This window comes from Echeneis naucrates, chromosome 1, assembly GCF_900963305.1.
Source record: "Echeneis naucrates chromosome 1, fEcheNa1.1, whole genome shotgun sequence".
In the NCBI taxonomy this organism is placed as follows: domain Eukaryota; kingdom Metazoa; phylum Chordata; class Actinopteri; order Carangiformes; family Echeneidae; genus Echeneis; species Echeneis naucrates.
In genome coordinates, this window is record NC_042511.1 from 13,791,197 (window position 1) to 13,809,326 (window position 18,130).

At 42.3% G+C, this 18,130-nt stretch overlaps 3 protein-coding genes and 1 non-coding gene across 5 annotated transcripts in view; 2 read left to right on the top strand and 2 right to left on the bottom strand.

The window, feature by feature from the left end:
- Positions 1-3,149: 3,149 nt before the first annotated feature.
- LOC115048600 (uncharacterized) lies at positions 3,150-6,598 on the bottom strand. Its single transcript, XM_029510206.1, has 5 exons — positions 6,508-6,598; positions 5,436-6,068; positions 4,461-4,547; positions 4,148-4,339; positions 3,150-3,723 (listed from the first exon to the last, which is right to left on the bottom strand). Exons 1-5 carry the CDS (start codon positions 6,578-6,580, stop codon positions 3,536-3,538), a joined length of 1,173 nt encoding a protein of 390 aa, XP_029366066.1. The 5' UTR covers positions 6,581-6,598; the 3' UTR covers positions 3,150-3,535.
- Positions 6,599-8,592: 1,994 nt separating this feature from the next.
- Positions 8,593-8,665, bottom strand: trnar-ccg (transfer RNA arginine (anticodon CCG)). Its single transcript has one exon. It is a non-coding gene; the product is annotated as a tRNA-Arg (tRNA).
- A 278-nt stretch (positions 8,666-8,943) lies between these two features.
- LOC115041361 (importin subunit alpha-1) lies at positions 8,944-14,868 on the top strand. Its single transcript, XM_029498765.1, has 11 exons — positions 8,944-8,994; positions 9,315-9,439; positions 9,555-9,695; positions 10,159-10,247; positions 10,574-10,842; positions 11,302-11,396; positions 12,108-12,371; positions 12,895-13,128; positions 13,632-13,814; positions 14,194-14,343; positions 14,618-14,868. Exons 2-11 carry the CDS (start codon positions 9,368-9,370, stop codon positions 14,705-14,707), a joined length of 1,587 nt encoding a protein of 528 aa, XP_029354625.1. The 5' UTR covers positions 8,944-8,994; positions 9,315-9,367; the 3' UTR covers positions 14,708-14,868.
- Positions 14,869-15,884: 1,016 nt separating this feature from the next.
- The window catches only part of LOC115044607 (E3 ubiquitin-protein ligase SMURF2-like), a 54,106-nt gene continuing 51,860 nt past the window's right edge, over positions 15,885-18,130 (top strand). For both annotated transcript variants that reach the window (XM_029503767.1, XM_029503842.1), the window contains exon 1: positions 15,885-16,309. In XM_029503767.1, coding sequence (XP_029359627.1) covers positions 16,258-16,309 — 52 coding nt within the window. In that variant the 5' untranslated portion in view covers positions 15,885-16,257. The remainder of the gene's footprint in view (positions 16,310-18,130) is intronic.

The window sequence follows — 18,130 nt, forward strand, 5'->3', positions numbered from 1 at the left end:
GTTTGTATGAAAATTTTATAGCTGCATTTTTAACATATTTGGGAGCATTTTTGTAATGTGTGATTATCATTTTGTAGGAGGGGAGCAGTCTTACAGTTGTCTCTAAGTTGATGTGGCGAAAATTTCAAATTAAGCAGATGTTTCAGTTTTCAGTCATTAAAGTTTTTTTGTTTTTTTTTTCCCCTGTGTATAAGAGTTGAGAGATAATGTAGCATCTGTCGTCTTTTCTGTGTTTGTTTTTCCACACAACTTTTGTCTCTTTGTAACTTGATAATGGTGTGTTTCATCCACTGTTTGTAAAAAATCTCAACTGTATATTATTGCTGTCCAAATATGTAGAAATGAAAGATTTTTAGAGCAGTAGAAACTTTTATTTTTCACTCTTGGAACCAGCAATTAAGCCCGCCTGTATATTTTAACTGTCTATTTTTTTTCTTTTTAATTGAAGTGAACTCTACATTTAAGTGAAATTACCCTTTATATTAAAAGCGCTGCATATTGTGAGCATAAAGACTTTTGAATGGGGGTAGAGTGACACAGTTAATCTTGTAAAGAGGTTTCCCCCCCCCCCCCCCCCCCTTTTTTTGTAAGAAACCAACCAGTTCAGCATAACTTCTATATTGACATGGCATTTCTTGTATTATTTATTCATATCAATGAAAAGTTCTCAGTTTTTTGAGTAATGTTGAAGCAATGAAACTGCAGATAAAAAGTACTCTATGTTTTTAACAGATTGTGGCAAATCTGAAGAGATTCTCTTTTGTACTTGATAGGACATTTCATCCTAGATAATAAAGTAATGTTTTTGACACCAATTTTGAAAAGAGTCTTCCGTTGTTTGGTTGGCTCTGCTCTTGTTCACCTCACCGTGTGATACATCCAGGTTTTCCAGGTGTCAATGTCAATTCTTGCATAGCCACATTGTGAGAAAAATGTATTTAACTATGATGTATCCTTCAAGAGTGAGAGGTGAAGTTAAAACAAATTTGCGACCTCGGCTTGTGTCCCTCTTCATCACTCATGAAATATTAACCATCTGTGTGTAATTCTGTCCGAATTGCTGTGTGAAGACTGAAGTAATGGGCGTGCAGAGCCATAAAAGTTACCCCAAAAATCCAGGACACTGAATTTAATGAGAAGCCATGACCTTTCAGGTGACCTGGTTAAAAATGGAGAAGAGGGCGTTACAACTGAAATGAATGAATGGAATGAAATCAAGCGTCCATTCATGTCCATTTCCTGTAAACTCTATTAAAAAAAGGCAAACACATTAGAAATACTTAAAATATTGAATTTATTATCACATACGGCAAACAGAACAGGGCCCAGGAGAGAACCTTGGGTCGCTCCACGACCAAGACTGAACACCATCATGTAAGCGTTGAGTAGGATTTACTGTGCTTTAATGGTTTAATTTATTATAGAAATTCACACTGGAACAACAACTGAATTATCAGTATGATGCAGAGTGAATGAAGGAAACGGAGAATCATTTACCCGCAGCCCCCCAGTGTGTAGCTCCAATGCCCTTCTATTACCTGCTTTTCAGGTTGCTCATTAGCACTGAACAACAAGGTCAACACCCCCATACAAACTCTCCCTGTGATCAAATGACCAGCATGACACACTGAGCCCCCTCTAAATTTGACCTTTCAAAATGTCACCTTCCTCTCACACCCTCGTTCCCCACCTCCCGCCGATAACTCCCCAAATGCTAAACAGATCCAGGGAATCACATGGAGTGTTCAAGCACCACAGATGACCAAAAACCCAAAGTGGTTTCAGTCTACCACCCCTGTCTCTTTCTTTCACTCCCCTCTTGTGGCTTGGGGGCTGTCACACAGGAAACAACTTGGAGATGTTCCCACCTCCCCCTTTCCTCTCTCCCCTCCTGCTCCTTTACATCTTCTGCAACGAGGAATGTCCTCCCACTGCGATGGTAGCCAAGATGTAGCGCAGGCTCCTGTTTCCTGCCCGCCTGCATCTGTTCCCTCCAGCGCTGATCACAGATAGAGGCTTCATCGAGCCTGGGAACTGACTTTGTGGGGGGGGGGGGGGTCAGCCGTGCACGCCTCAATGTCCAAGTTCCCAAGTGGAGCCCAGACAGACCCATGGCTGTTAAAATTTAATTAGCGTGTCATACTTTAGATACTCCTCATCATGCAATCATTTGGAACCACAATTAGGATCAATGTTTCAGTCAGACGTGTGTGACAGGAGGGTTAGTTTAAAGACAAATAAATTCCCCACAGGGTCGTCGAGTACAAAACAAATATGCCTTTTTATTCGGTTTGTATAAAGCAATTTAAGCATTCAGTGCAAATCTTTGCCCTTTCATTACAAGCATGAGCTCGGGGTTGTTCTACCTTCGAGCCGGGGGGGTTAAATAAGAAGCTACAGGCCCAACACCATGCATCCTGCCTCCATCCCCTGCGTGTCATTTGACTTAACTGTATTTATTCCGTCATCACCCCCCCACCCCAGCCCAGCCCAGCCCAGCCCAGCCCCAGGAGTGCTTGTTTGTGTGTAAGTAAGAAAGCAAGAGCGATCACAGAGAGGAGCTGGGCGACGGAGGCACTTTTCCAAGTCATGTGTCCAGGTGTGGGGAGGATCAGATTCCTGTGAGCAGACTTATGGCTAAGTCCCTACAACCCCCCCCCCCCCAACCACCACCACCCTATTCAGTATGAACCTGTTTGATGTCCCAGTCCCATGTCATCGTGGACATTTCATCAAGGACACATTATTAAAGTTAGAAAAGTAAGCCGTCCTCGTAACAAGGGAAGGTCCTGTGCCGTCGAGCCCCCCCCCCCCCCCCTCTGCTGTTCCTCCTCCTCCACTGGGGTTTGCTGCTGCTTTTTCAGGCCGTTCATTCCCTCCCTTCGGACCTTGTAAAAATAAGAGTGCATTTCCTGCGTACCAATAACAGACCACATGGACAACATGGACTGGGTGATACAAAACAATACTATTCAGTGCAATACAACATTTTGCATTCGCATCACTTAACCGGCAAAGGGCCGTTGGATTTGTATGAGATCCGTTCCTACCTGTACTGAGCGACTGTAATTAGGACTGCTATTGGAAAGCCAATGTGATAGAAAGGCCAACTTTTGTTTAGCAAAATTGTCTCATATAACCAGAGTATTTCAGTGACCTAACATGTGTGGTCATCTTTGTGTTTGGATTATTGTGGGGCTAAATAGACTGGATTTGATATGACACAGTTTTTTTTTTTGTTTTTTTTCCTCAGGATAAATATTAGTGTGTTAAACACATATGAATAAAACCAAGAAGTGCACATAAAGCAAAACGAGAAAAGATGCCCATTCTATAAACTAATTTAGTTACATTATGGTACACTGTGGCAGTCCATATGAAAATAAATCCACGACTTTGGCAAAAAAAAAAAGAAAAGAAAAGAAAAGAAATGTCCTCTCTCTCGAACAACACTGAGCAGTTAGTTAAAACCAGTTCAAATTAGATGCAGCGTCTCTCTTTCTCTGCAGAAGGACGTAATTGTCTTATCTTTTGTTCACCTACACCTGGAACGGGTGGCCTCCAGGGCTTTCTGGTGTCTCCGTTTATTGAACCGTTTGACATAGTTGTTGCTTCGCAAGAGCCCATCTCCAGGCTTCAGTTTACCGCTCACCAGGTTCAGAAGGTCACTGGGAAGGTGACGCCTCCGGTGATAAATCTGACCCATTACAATGTATCTGGTCCCTGAGGAACAAGCAGAGGCAACGTTAGACTACCTGGGAGCAGGAATGTGCATAGTCAAACAATTTCTGTGTTTCCACCAAACAAGCCGTTGCTGCTGCTTATGCTGATCTCAGGAACGTTTAGAGACTTCTAAATGTATGAATGCTGGGAAAAATATGAGGTATCAGAATCTGCACCACCCGCAATATTCGACTTTCATCTTACATCTGATTTTGAAGAGCAGAACCAGAGAAATTAACTGCCAAAAGAATTTTTCATATCAATTAAAGGATATATTAGGATGTTTTTGTTGCAAAGGATAGTAAGTAACTATTATCAGCCATTTTATTACCTCAAACTTTGCTTTAGACAGTTTTATTTGGTTCAAACTGCCAACCTTAACTTGAAGGCAGATTTTATTGGGCTTTTGTGGTGTTGCACTCACCGAGTTTGATATCAGGGCAGGGCTTGCTGCACTTGTATGTATCCACGACCAGAAGGCGAACTTTGAAGAAGAAGCTGTCTGGGGTCACGTACAGACGGCTCATTTTGTAGAAGCCATCGCTGCTTACCATCAGTGTAATGAGCCGTATTCCTTTACGCAACACCTCGATGTCGTGCACTATCCCATTGACGGCTGTTTGAGGAGACATGACAGAATATAAAATCACTGCTCTGTGATTTCGGGGTGAGGTGAAAATGAAGCTGCAGCCTCTACATCCTCACAAGTCCATCTTTGTCTCTCCTTGGATACATACCAAACTCACTGTAGCAGAAATACTCTCTCTCCTCCTTCTCCTTCCTGCACTCGCTCATACAGAAGGCATCGTGTGTGAAGTCAGACTCTGCAGAGGAGAGGACAAACAGAGATCAGGATAGAGGGATGAGAAGAAAAGAAAGATAGGAACTGCTTAAGCCACAGCCAGACTTCCATTCCAGCGCCATTAGAAAGGGATAAGGTTGGCATTACAAAGCCCAGGCATCAAATTCCTCACCAGGGGACTGGAGGACATTGTATAAACGTGACGGGGTCGCATCGGCCCTGCATTTTCCATCTTAAGGACAATATCTGAACGGTCTTAGTTGCTTCTAATCATGGCAGCCGCCCACACACAAAGCGATATGCTGACAGCCAGATTTGAGGCAGGGGGTTATAATTAGTGGCAGGGAACGTGGACAAGGAAAAACCGTCACTGTCATTATAACTCTTTCACTTAGTGTGTGAACTCTCTGAACTCTATGTGTTTGTTATATGGGCTTAACCTACTCGTTGGTTGATTTCCAAAAAATAACGAGTGTCTTTTTTTTATGATTTGTGGTGAGGATAGTTTTTTATTTGATTGGTTGTTTTTTTTTTTTTTTTGCCTTTCATAGCCAGGAGACAGTGACAGGAAACGTGGGTAGGCTGAGACAAGGGATGACTTATAACAAAGGATTTCTTTCTGTTCAAAAGTATTTGGGAAAGTTTCTACTTTTCTCAGCACTCATGTGAAATTCAGTTTGCATGCAATTTTTACTCCAAACGGCTCAAACATGCGACGAGGCAATCAGGGAATATGCTGCGTTGTTCATCACTAAATGTTAAGAACAAATGCAGCGTTTTTTCATTCATGATTGTCTCCTCCTGAATTCAGATCGCACTGGTTATTACTATCGAGCCGGATGGATAAATGTGTGATTCATTTTATGATCGACATAAAGGTCAAGGTCAGGATACAGCTCATCTTTTCTACCTCGCCTCAAGATGTCGAATTGGTAGAGCAGGCTGGAGGAGCGCCGGTTGAAGACGACCGGCGGGCGGCTGCTGTTCCGGGTCACCGCACCGACGCCCGGCTGATAGAGGCCGGACTTCCCCGGCCGGTTCTCCTCGGGGTCCAGCCGCCGGGTGAGGGGCTCCCTCCGCGGGGAGGGCTGGGGCTGCTGCTGTGGGGGGGGCGGGCCCCGGGGTCTGGAGTTGGAGTTGGGGTGCAGATCCGCCTCGGCCTGCTGGGGAGGACCGATGCTGGTCTGCGGGTCCTGGTGGCTCCGCAGCACGGAGCGGTTGCTGAACGGTCCGGTCAGCGGGGCTTTGGGCAGCAGACCGGCCGCCTCGCCGCGGTGTTTCTCGCTGTTGTGCTCCAGCAGGCGGTCGCTCTTCGGGCCCTTCTTGCTCTTGTTGTGGGGAGCGGGGTGGCGGGGCAGGGGGCCCAGGTCGCTGTGTTTGGGCCACACGGAGGAGGACTGAGGATGGAGGCTGAACTTGCTGCTGCCCTTCTCCAGGAGCTCGTTGATGGGCAGGGAGGGCTCTTTGACCAGCAGCCGGCTCTGGTTGCTCGATGCCGGGTCCGCGGGGCCGCCCTGGCCCTTCTCTGTCAGGCCGTACAGCTCTGAGGTGGAAGCAGACAAAACATCTGCACTCAACAAACAGCAAACTATTTGGCTTGTTTTGGTGGAATATTGAGCTTCCTTATAAATGTACCAGTTGGTAATAATACAATAAACCAAATGACTTGATTGGAAACGAACCTATTTATGAAATCAAAAACCCCACACAGTCTCAAAATCACAAGATGATATCAACTCTCACTTTGCATGATATATTATTATTATTTAGTTTCCTCACGGTAAATTGTATTCATTTGCACCAATCTGAGCTGTCCTTTCTATATTGCCTTTATTTTGCTCCAAAGCTTAAGAGAATTAACTCCTGCGGTGAAGAAAACACTAAGCTGCAGTGATAGTGTAGGTGTAAGAAAATATGCCCTGTTCTAAATATAAAAACTCATCCCGCTCACATCTAATGACAAAAACGGAGGCCCCACTCACCGTTGACAGCTCGCTCCTGAGTGTTGTGCAGGGGAAAGGCCAGCAGCAGCAGAAACAGAGTAATCCCTGACATAGTGGCTGATCAGGAAGGACGCACTATAAGATCTGCTGGCAGGCTGGGAGTCCTGGGGTTTTTATACAGCCCTCTGTGAAATGAGAGGGAGAGGGAGGTGGTGGGATGTCCCAAACCGAGAAATAAACACTTAGACATGAGGCCCTCTTTCATTCATAAATGGTTGTTTATAATTTAAGAGGAGAAATGTGGCTCTGTTTGGATTTTTTTCTGCTCTTTGCCTACTAGAATTTAATGTAAAAACAACAAAAGCTCTTGTCAAAAAAAAATAAAATAAAATAAAATAAAATCTGGTGTATTGTTATTTTACTGCTGCACTCAGTGGGAGATTTTAATTAATGATAGAAATCACTGTTGTAGTTAAAGTTAAAGTTGATAAAGTTAATCCTGACTCGTTTGGTGTGGCTGTTCACCTGAAAGTATTTAAATCCGTGAGACCAAACGTCCCTCTAGTGTTCCCAGTGATGAAGTACAGTACAACATTGCGTTTGTCTTGTCAGTGCAGAAACTAAAGTAGAACAAAACAAAGTCAAATTATAATTATTGTGTCTCTTGTTTTCGGTTGCTGTTCTGGGTTAGGCATTATAAGAACATGGGAATAAAGAGCTGAGTATAGGTATAACTTGCATCGTACTGAAAAATAATAATCTTAACAGCCTATGTCTTTCTGCGCTTTATGGGCAGACGAAAACTGATTTCCACTACTAATTTTTTTTTTTTTTTGCTATTTTCTAGTGGTCTATTTATCTAGTCTACTGCCAGAGGGCCATATGAGTTGATTCCACAACAGGTAAGTGCCTGCATCAATCTGTAAGGTTTTCGCTGTGCACGAGTTCAGGCTGCTAATGTTGTGGAGTGCAGAGTTTGTTTTGTCGAAGATTTAAATTTTCTAGTGGCTGTTGGTACGGTAGTTTAGCAATGGTTCTTCTTGCAAAATGTTCAACAAATGTGAGGTGCAGGAAGTGCCTTGTCTGTAGTATTCATCAGACCTTTGCATTATCAGTCATATTAATGTTTATCATTATTGTGCAATTGTTTTTGATAAGGTGCCATTTATTCATCCATCCACCTAATCTGAGGAGAGGATGTTGACTAAATTGTCGGCTGGGATTGACAAGTGTTATTTAGTCTTATCTGCATAGCATCAAGGAGGGATCCTACCACTGACTCTTATGGCACTTCTGTGAAGAGGGGATGGGATGAGACAACAATGCTTTGCCTGAGCTGCCCATGGCAGGGAGCACAGCCAGGAGGACTTGGTACTATAGCAATGGTTGTTTTAAGGTCCAGCGACATAACACATACATTCTGAGCTGCAGCTCTAGCTTTTCCAGACAGGACGTAAACTTTTCTATGCCCTAAATGTTGGGGGATCTCACCTTGTGCCAGTCATGATACTGAGGTTAGTTGAAGGCTAATCTAAGTGAGCGAATCTCCCCTGCCCTCTATTGGCCGAACCAGACCTTCTAAGAAGATGCTGTCCACTGCAGGCTGAGGAGCTTCGGACTCCAGTGAGATGCTGCAACGATGCATATGTTTTTTCTTGTGCTTTTTAAAATGAATATGTCTTTCGCATTGAATTCACACCCCGGCCATTTCTGCTCCTTCTCCCATTTCTTTCCTCTGTACACAAACAGCTGAGGCAGACAGATTCCCAAACTGAGTCAGTTCTGTTGAAAGGGACTCACTGTGGGAACGGTGCGAGTTTTCTCTTTAGCATTGTGAGGTCGTTATCCTGTTTGCTGCTTTGACATAATGTCAGATGGATATCAAGATAAGCTCCAAAATAGATCAGGGATATCATAACATACCAAAAATGTCCTCAGTGTCTTATGGAGGACTGACTGTAATTTGTGCTTTTCTGTTGCAGACATTTTAAATTAGGCCACAGCCTATATTTGATTTCGATGTATTCATTTTGTAGCTACAGCATATCAGCTCGGATAAAATGATGGCGATGTGTGATGGATGACCATGCTCGGGGTTGTGCTCCAGGAAAAGGAAGCTAAACACGACCCAGATGGGACTCGAACCCACAATCCCCAGCTCCGGAGGCTGATGCCTTATCCATTAGGCCACTGGGTCAGTACGCCACTGACTGTGAGAAATACCCTTTATCAATTATTCAAAAAAACAGCCATAGCGCCGCGCCTTGGTGCCTTCAACCTAAATCTAAAGTAGTTGAATCAATTATACACCATGGGAGACGATAATAGTTTTATCTCGCGATATTGACACCGGTTGCCTTTGACAACGGTTTTGTTGTTCGATGATTTTTTTCCCCTCGAACGCTCGGTGACGGGGCGGGGCCTACGGGCTAACGGGCCAATCAGACGACGGAAAGAAAACAAGGCGGTTTGAACATGACGTCACGCCTATGTTAGGAGAAAACTGGCCGAGGACAAATCTGTACGGTAAGCCGATAGCACGTGCTCACTGTCTAAATCGGCATATAAAGAAATGTATTATCACTCTAAATTTTCACATAGACGCCTTTGTTTATAAGCGGGATTCATTAAGGTGTTGCTCCTCTGAATTTCAGCCGGGTTTCCGGGTGTAGGTTTACTGGACACGCTCCGTGTGTTCTGGGCCACATGGTGTTAGATAACCGGCTCAGCTTTAACACTAACGGACGCTCACTTTCCGGCCAATTCTCCGCCCGTTTGCTAACCCGGCTAACGCTAGTGAGGGAAATTGTTTGAGTTTTGGATGTTACATCCCCATCTTTCCACAGGGAGCGAGTAAATAACCGGGAAGGAAACCGTTTGTCTTGCTCAACGGTCAGGAATGTCAGCTGGCAGCGACAGCGGAGCCGGAGCTCGCCTCACCCAGTTCAAAAACAAAGGCAGGGACACCAATGTAAGAGCCGACGGGACCCAACACCAACAACGACAGCATTAAACCTGCTGCCGGTGATCGTCAATAATACTGTGATGAACACACAAAGAAAATCTTTCATTGGTGACTTTTTCAGGAGCTTAGGCGCAGAAGAGCGGAAGTCAACGTGGAGCTGCGAAAAGCGAAAAAAGATGATCAGATCCTGAAGAGGAGGAATGTTCAGACTCTCCTGGACGAGCCGACGTCTCCTCTGCAAGAGAAAGACCCCAACGCACAGGTTGCCTGCAGCCAACACACACTCATTGGATTTGGCGGGTACGATGAACAGGACCTGCCAGTCCTGTCAGAAGTATTGGTTCATAGGGCTATGAACATTCACATCCATGTCAGCACCTGACACGACCTGAACAGAATAAGTCCAGTCTAGTTAAATTTTAACAGGTGATCAAATAAAACACTGCCGTGTTTGCATTCAATGTTCAAGGTTAATGTGAAACCCAGAGCAAGTGCAAGTGTATACCCCATGATAACAGTGTGAAGGTTATTGCCCTACGTTTTAAAGTACTTCCTGGTTGACATTAGAATCATTAGTGAATTTCTCACCAAGTTTTGAATATGCATTGCGTGAACAGTAATCACAAGCTGACCTGCCCTGATCAAGCCTCAATCTAAATCTCTTCCGAACATGCTCCAGAACACGTTTTAACTGTTGTTGTCCTCTGCTGTGTCTGTTTCCATAGCCTCCACAACACTGGTCTGTGGAGGAGATTGTCGCAGGTGTAAGCAGCCAGAGCCTTGATCATCAGCTGCAGGCCACTCAGGCAGCAAGGTAAAATTATTTGAGTAATACTAATCTGAAGAGTATCAATGTTTTTCATTTTATATTACTCCTCTTACTCAAATAGCAAGAAACGTTTTTCTTTCCATCATTTGATCAATTCTCTTAGGTTTCAGACAAATTGCTTTGGGCAAAATTTGTGTCTGGTACCTGAAGAGTAGAAAATCTAATAGTGCACTCCCAAAGCTGTTAAATGCTTCTTGTCTTGCCGCCGCCTTCAATGACATTTAACAATGCTATAAGCGTCCTTTCACGTTTCTCGAAGTCAGCGTCCCTGGATTAATCTTCCAAACTCTGTTTTTCCCCATGCTGTACAGAAAGCTCCTCTCCAGAGAGAAGCACCCACCAATTGACAGCATTATTGCTGCCAGCCTAATCCCAAAGTTTGTTAGTTTTCTGGCATTATCTGAATATCCACCCATCCAATTTGAGGCAGCTTGGGCTCTAACGAACATCGCCTCAGGTACATCAGATCAGACAGCAGCTGTTGTTGAAGGAGGGGCCATCCCAGCCTTCATCAGTCTGGTGGCATCACCTCATCCCCACATAAGCGAGCAGGCCATATGGGCCCTGGGTAACATCGCAGGTACTGGAGGTTTACATATTTATTTTTACTTCTGTTGCACCATAACTGCTTTACTGCTTTTTGTAATATGGAGATCTTTGTTCAATTATGCATCTGTCTTTTTTTGGGGGAAGTTCTTGGTCTTCACTGGCTGCAGAAATTTATCAGTAACTACATAATTGTGCGCCGATAACTGTGTTGTTGACATGCTCATTTATTGTCCAAGAGTGATTCCTACACCAAAATGATGATGTGCAGAAGTCTCTTATGGGCATTCTTTGAAATGGCCTAACAAATGATTCATGCTGTAATGGTAACCACATGATGCAACCTTTAGTAATTTTCATGACGTGAAACATTTAATTTCAGTGTACTCTTTTTTTTTTTTTTTTTTTTTTTTTTTTTTTTTTTTTTTTTTTCCTGTTCCATGAAGCTACTTTTGACTCGAAATTACTGAAAAAGTCTTTTCTTAAAACCCAGGTGATGGATCCAACCACAGAGACTTAGTAATCAAACATGGTGGACTTGAGCCCCTTCTGGCCCTTCTGGCAGTCCCTGACCTGTCTGGGTTTCCTGTGAGTTTTCTTACATAAACCTGATTGCATTATTGGATGGGTTTGAAATGTGCTTTTTTTTTTTAGGACTACTGGTGTATTGTTTAGACCGTATGTGTTCTATCTATGTACAGTTCTGACATATTGAGCACAACAGCAGTTGTGACTGCAGGGTCAGCAGTCTTTGGTTTGTTTCGATTGCAGCTGCACATTTATTTAGAACTATACACTGCTGTTCTGATCACATTATCAAACTCTCTAAATTGTTCCAAAAGAGTGAACATATTTCTAATTCTGAAATGCCAAATTTGGTATTAATAAAGAAAGGACAATGTAATATCCAACTAGATATTCCATATTGCCAGGTATCATCTTTAATCCAATAATAGTACATTGTATTATATTATGGTTTTTGCTTGGATTGATTACCTTTCTATTGTTTGGCAAATTTGTTATACGATGGATCACACAAAAGGAAATGTCACTTTATCTGAGACATTTTAGCACTGACAGGGTTAGTTGCCATGGTATGTGGTGTTAGGTTTTTGTCCAAATTCCATTTTCATATGGTATCCACAATCCATAAATTGCTTGATGTCACCTATTGTAAAATTTTGTTGTTGTTCTGTTGGTAGATGACTCTTTCATTACTGTGGTATTCTGTATGTTACAGTAATGACATATAATGACACTTAATGATCATAATGATGTTCTCTTGACCCACTTTACCAGTCTGGTTACCTACGTAATGCCACATGGACGTTGTCCAACCTGTGCCGGAACAAGAACCCAGCCCCTCCTTTGACAGCGGTGCAGCAGCTCCTTCCAGCCCTGGTACGCCTCCTGCACCATGACGACAAGGAGGTCCTGGCTGACACCTGTTGGGCTGTGTCCTATCTTACAGATGGCGCCAATGAAAGGATTGAAGTGGTGGTGCAGGCTGGCCTGGTACCACGCCTGGTACAGCTTGTTGCCTCTGGAGAGCTTGCTATTGTGGTATGTGGTATAGCCTTTGTTAAAGTCTACCCTGCTCTTATTCATTAAGCACAGCAGTTTTAAATTCAAAGGAATGTCAAAGAAATGTAATTACTTGATCTGAAGCAACTATTGCCTAATTCAATGTCTGCTGCCATGAAAATAGTTGGAGGAAAGTCAATGTGCCTTACTGTGCTAGCCTGTTCCACCAGTTCCAGTATTACTTATTATTTATACTAAAAATATCTTTGAAGACATTTCTTCAGAGTCAACTCAAACCTCCACCTTTATATCCACCCAGTGTGTTTAAAATTACAATCCTGTGCAATTCACTCTTATCATACAGTTGAAAAAAAATCTACTTGCTCTGAAGTTCATAGTTTTAAAAATCTGTTGTCATAATTGAATTTTACATGATATTTTAATCCCTAATTTGAATTTAGTCTTGTCAAGATTTTGTTCAATCCTGTGCTGCTTGCAACACTTTCTCATGTGTGCATTCAGATGTGAACCAAACATGTGGCAGCTTTCCTTTTCATCCTAGACACCAGCCCTGCGCTCACTTGGCAACATCGTGACTGGAACAGATGAGCAGACCCAGTGTGTTTTGAATGCCGGCGCCCTGGCCATGTTACCTGATTTGTTGCGTCACCAAAAGCTCAACATCCAGAAAGAAGCAGCCTGGACTGTGTCCAACATCACAGCTGGCAAGGACACCCAGATTCAGGAGGTTATCAATGCAGGATTGATGCCCATCCTAGTTGAGATCCTCCAACAGGTCAGACCCCAAACCTGACAGAAAATATTACATTAGACTTATTAGATGGTAATAGGACTAGTCATATTTTATTTATCACCGTAGGGACAGTTGTCCACTGCGTTTTACCCATCCATATTACCTTCATTCAGAAATCAATAGTCTTAGAGAGACTTCAGGGCTTCAGTTCTACTCTTGACACCAGAGTCAGGTCAGTCAGAATAACAACAGCATTCCTAATATCTTAAATATTTGACTTGACAGCAAGTACCATTATTTACATTCAAGCGATTTACTAACTAGTTATCAAATTTACTGCTCTGTAATAAAGTATGATCTCATGTTTGACCTGCTGTAGGCTAATCATAGTTTCTCATTCTTCTGTTCATTGTATGAACATAAGAATTTTCTGAGGTGTATCATGATTTCATTGATAGTTTGGCTTATTTAGTATATACCCACCATGTTTAGTTTGCTTCTATACTGTTTGCCATCCTAAAATATCATATTATTTTTTTGTTTAGGGTGACTACAAGGCCCAGAGGGAGGCAGTGTGGGCTGTCACTAATTATACCAGTGGTGGAACTGTAGAGCAAGTGGCTTATCTCATCCATTGCAATGTGCTGGGGCCTCTGCTCAATCTGCTGACAGCCAAAGACAGCAAAATCGTCCTGGTCATCCTGGATGCAATCTCCAATATTTTACAGGTATTTCATCAGAAACCAAGTGTCTTTTTCAGTCATATTGCTTTCTTTGGTTTGTAGTGGTGGTTAGCACTTTCTTGGCTGCAGTTATTAATTTTTTTTTTCATGTGTGATGGATTTGTTTATTTATTTATTTCACCTATAACTTGCCTGACCTAAGGATTCAGCTCTGCAAATTTTAGAGACTGTGCAGAGGAATTTTGGAATAGCTGTGGATTTTTGAGATTACAGAATGTGTATATCTGATGAATTTAATCTCATGTTAGAGATTAAATAGTTCAGGCTCTTGAGAGTCACAGATTAAAATGGATTCTAGCAGGACAAAGGATCATCTAATGTGTGAGAAAACTCTTCTTACAGACTTTTTTGCCTTCCCCCACAGATGGCACAAAAAACTGGTGAGATTGAGAAACTGTGCCTAATGGTTGAGGAGTTGGGGGGTTTGGACAAGATTGAAGCTCTGCAGTCCCACGACAACGAAGCTGTCTACAAATCCTCTCTCAACATTATAGACAGATTTTTCTCTGAGGAGGTAAATTTTGCGGATTCTTGGCTGGTTTCTGCATGACTACCTACGATGTATTTACAAATTTCACTTAGATTTTTGATGAATGTGTGCTTATTGCCTGGCCAAATCACTGGCCAAAAGCTTTTAAAAGAATACATTATTTTACCTTTGAAGGTTCAATCTTTTATATGGATCAATCATCAGATTCTTTAACGGATAAAAACTGTCCAGAGAATGTCACATACCAATATTTAGTTCATCCCTTAATGTCTCTCACCCCATCTCTGCTTTCTTTCAGAATGAAGATGATCAGAGTGTGGTTCCTGAGGCCACAGCAGACTGCTATAACTTCCAGATTTCCAAAGACCAAAGCACTTTCCAATTTTAACACATTCAGTTTGTTCTTTGTAACATACGCAAAAAAGGGAAAATTCTGACATTGTTTTATATTTTTGTAATTGTTTTAGACATTTCATCCTTGTACATAACAGTACAAAGACAAAATATGTTCTTTTTGAAAAATATTTGTAAATAAATTTTATTCGTGCATACAGTGGATATTTTATTTTATTTATTTTTGGGTGGTTGCTTTCAGATATAAGCATGAGAACCATACTTGTCTTCATTTGATGAATTGCTCTGTGTTGTGGGAACAAACCATAGGCAACAGGGACTGAGAGGTGATTGTGGGTCCTTGTCACCACTAGGGGACACTGCCTAACCGCTTTTCTTGTGAGTCCAAAGATCAGAATGACCCTCCTATGTTTAAGGTACACGTGAGCGTTTTTATGTATCTATTGACTTTGACAGCCAAACCCAGACACTTGAGGTCACTGTCCTCAGACGTCTATTTATCTACCCCCATTCGTTCATTAGTTAAGTTTACCCTCTTTTTTCCTCCTTGTTCTTGGCCCATGGTGGCTGCCTAAAGTCTACCAGTGGCACAGTAGAGGACTTGAAACAAACCTCTAAAATTAAGCTTTTCTGTATTTTCATTGGCAAGAACTGATTAAATGATTGGAATGAGCTATTAGTTATAATCCCATGTTTATTATTATTATTATTTGTATTATTGTTATTTTCGATGCAAGTACACTAAAACTTGAGATCACTGCAGCATTTACATGAATAGTTCACCTTGTTCACGTCCAAATAATCTGCATGAAACTGTCCAAATTAAGATCGGAAATGGACGATGCTCCTTTCAAAATAATATAATTCCTTCGTGTCTCTCCGGTCAGGTAAAGTTATTAATGTTTCATTCGCATGTATTTATTATGGATTATTGGTGTGTAACACTGGAGACTGCAACAGAGTAGCCCGAGAGTAAACGTTATGGCCACGTTATAAACTCAACATAATAGCACAACGATGGGAATCATTAGATTTAAATACCATTTCTTCTACTTTTTCTACGACTATTACTATTACCAATAATAACAAATGACCTCCTGTGCGCGTTTAACTTCACGGACGCGTTGCTTCGTGGGTCTTTTATTTTGAATGTCAGCGGAAGTTGTGTGCCGTGCCGCTGTCTCTGTATAGGAGCAGCTTCCACCATCCCCACTAACTTCAGTCTGAGCTGCCCGGCCAGAGGCGCCTGTCCGGATGGAGGGGAAACCGTTCACCTGATTTGTATCTGAACCCGTGGCCTGCGGCATGAACGGCATTTGGAAACGTAGCTATTTTCCATTTTTTGCGGGGGAAGGAAGGAGATCAAGGCGAGAGTTTAACTCCAGCGATATCATTATGATCCCATTATGTTGCATCAGTCTGCCTGATTTGCTATGGTGATACTACAAGCTAACCCCAAGCTAGCAGAGGGATTGTTTTGGGAGATGCCCTTTTGAAAAAGAAAAAAGGAAAAAAAAAATCAGACGCTGACATATGAATTAGAGACTTTTTGTGAATTTTCATCAAGCTGGGACGCCGAGGGGAATGTCTAACCAAGGAGTGAGGAGAAATGGCCCAGTGAAGCTGCGGTTGACAGGTAGGCGAATTTAAACCCCTCCTGCGCGGCTCCAAATGTTAGCAAGTTAGCCTGCTAGCCGGCCAGGTTAACATCTGCTCCTGGTTCAACGGGTCTCCGGCGACTCGAATAAACCCTTACACTTCGTCGTATACCACATTTTAAAATATCTTTTTATGTCGTGAAAGCGATTTAATTTGAGGTGAACATAAGCAGCGCTCACATACCGAGCACTGAAGGGCAGCCAATGAACGTCCCTCGTTAGCACAAATTAGCCGAACCTCTTGTAACTCAGTGTGTTGAAGGTTATTAATCATGCTGGCTATTGTTGCCTTTGGTTGGTTTTCACTTTAGGTGGGCTTCTTTTGCACAAAAGTTGGCTCAGATTTAAATAGATAAGTGTGGCATCGATCTCGGTAGTTTTTCAGCCTACTTACGCGTGGTTATTTTTTTTAACACCTGTTTATTCGTGCCATCATTACAACAATCAAAATTCAGGGGGGAGAGACAACCTGTGTGTGTCTGTCTGTGTGTGCTCACATTTCTCAAGTCAAAATGTTGTTTTTAATGTATTTTTAATGAAAACGTTATGTGGCACTGATGATATCCTCAATGGCCTTGATGCAGCCTTAATGTTTTCAACTCTGGCTCTTTGATTAAGGACAGTGAAGGAAAAACAACTTGATTTTATACGCTGTCCCTTGAAGTCATTCTCTTGGTTATGTATATGTGAGTGTTTTCTGGTTTTTCTGTTACTTGGAAGAAGATGGAAGTCGTAGTGTTTTAGGGACAATCTGTGGGGATGAATGACTCCAAGAACCAGATCTGCAACTTTTCAGCCCTGCAAATTATGACGGTAACCACATCAAATGGTGAATCTGATTCACTATAGAGCCTATGGCTTTCCAATTCTGTGAGATGTTTTTACCTAGTTTGGTGATTGACCACTATTGAAACTAACAACAGTGTAGTATAACTCAGCCTAGATTAATGACAGGTGTTGTGTAATGGTATGGTTTTTGGTTACATCATGTCAATTAATTTTTTTTTTGTTGTTCAGCACAATGTATTTTAAGTGCACAACGGGGTCATTTTCCTAAAGTTTAGATTGACACTGCAAAAAGAAATCAACTACTGCAGCTAAAAGACCTACTCAGCCATCTTTCCTATTTGCTTGCTCTGTTTTTTTTTTTTTTTTACCCCTCCATATGGGGAATGGTTTTAAATGAGCTCAGTGGTCTTCAGACGGAATCCCAGGAATGTGAAACCTCAGAGAGGAAATGTGAGTCTTTCCTGATCATAGACACATCCTCTGTCTGTCCTTCACTAGAGAGAAAGGATAAGGACAACAGTGTGTGTGTGTATGAGGGCAGGGAGGCATTGGGGTTCAAATGACAGAGAGCGAACAGCGTTACTGCTCACACAATGATGATCACTGATGCCAAGTCAATAATTAGACTGGTGCGTTCATTGTAACTAAACGTATGTTTGGTTGTGACCACACTTGATTTATGTGTCTGAGGCTTGAGTGCATTTAGACCTAACATTGCATACCAGTCTTAGTCCACTTTCACTCGGTCTGCTCTGTGGTCTTGTAGTTTGCATGTGTTTTTTCCCTTTGGTAAAACAGAAGAGCAGTTGGTATAACCAAGAGTTTGAATCTTAAGGAGATCAGGAATCAGTGGCTAAAACTCTGGTCATGTTTTTTGTTATTGTTCTCATTGTTTTTGTTGGCTTATATGTTTTATAGAACAGTGTCATTGATAAGCGATATGTTTATGGCCCATCAGGCCAAACTACTGTATTGAATAATTGAGTTGATACAGTCACGATGCTCCCAGC

Coding starts and splice junctions, on each gene's coding strand:
- LOC115041361 (XM_029498765.1), top strand. CDS start 9,368: ATGTCAGCTGGCAGCGACAGCGGAGCCGGAGCTCGCCTCACCCAGTTC. Junction 9,696..10,158: donor AGAAAGACCCCAACGCACAG/GTTGCCTGCAGC, acceptor CTGTTTCCATAG/CCTCCACAACACTGGTCTGT. Junction 10,843..11,301: donor GGCCCTGGGTAACATCGCAG/GTACTGGAGGTT, acceptor CTTAAAACCCAG/GTGATGGATCCAACCACAGA.
- LOC115048600 (XM_029510206.1), bottom strand. CDS start 6,580: ATGTCAGGGATTACTCTGTTTCTGCTGCTGCTGGCCTTTCCCCTGCAC. Junction 6,069..6,507: donor TCAGGAGCGAGCTGTCAACG/GTGAGTGGGGCC, acceptor CTTCCACCTCAG/AGCTGTACGGCCTGACAGAG. Junction 4,340..4,460: donor TTTCTGCTACAGTGAGTTTG/GTATGTATCCAA, acceptor CTCCTCAAACAG/CCGTCAATGGGATAGTGCAC.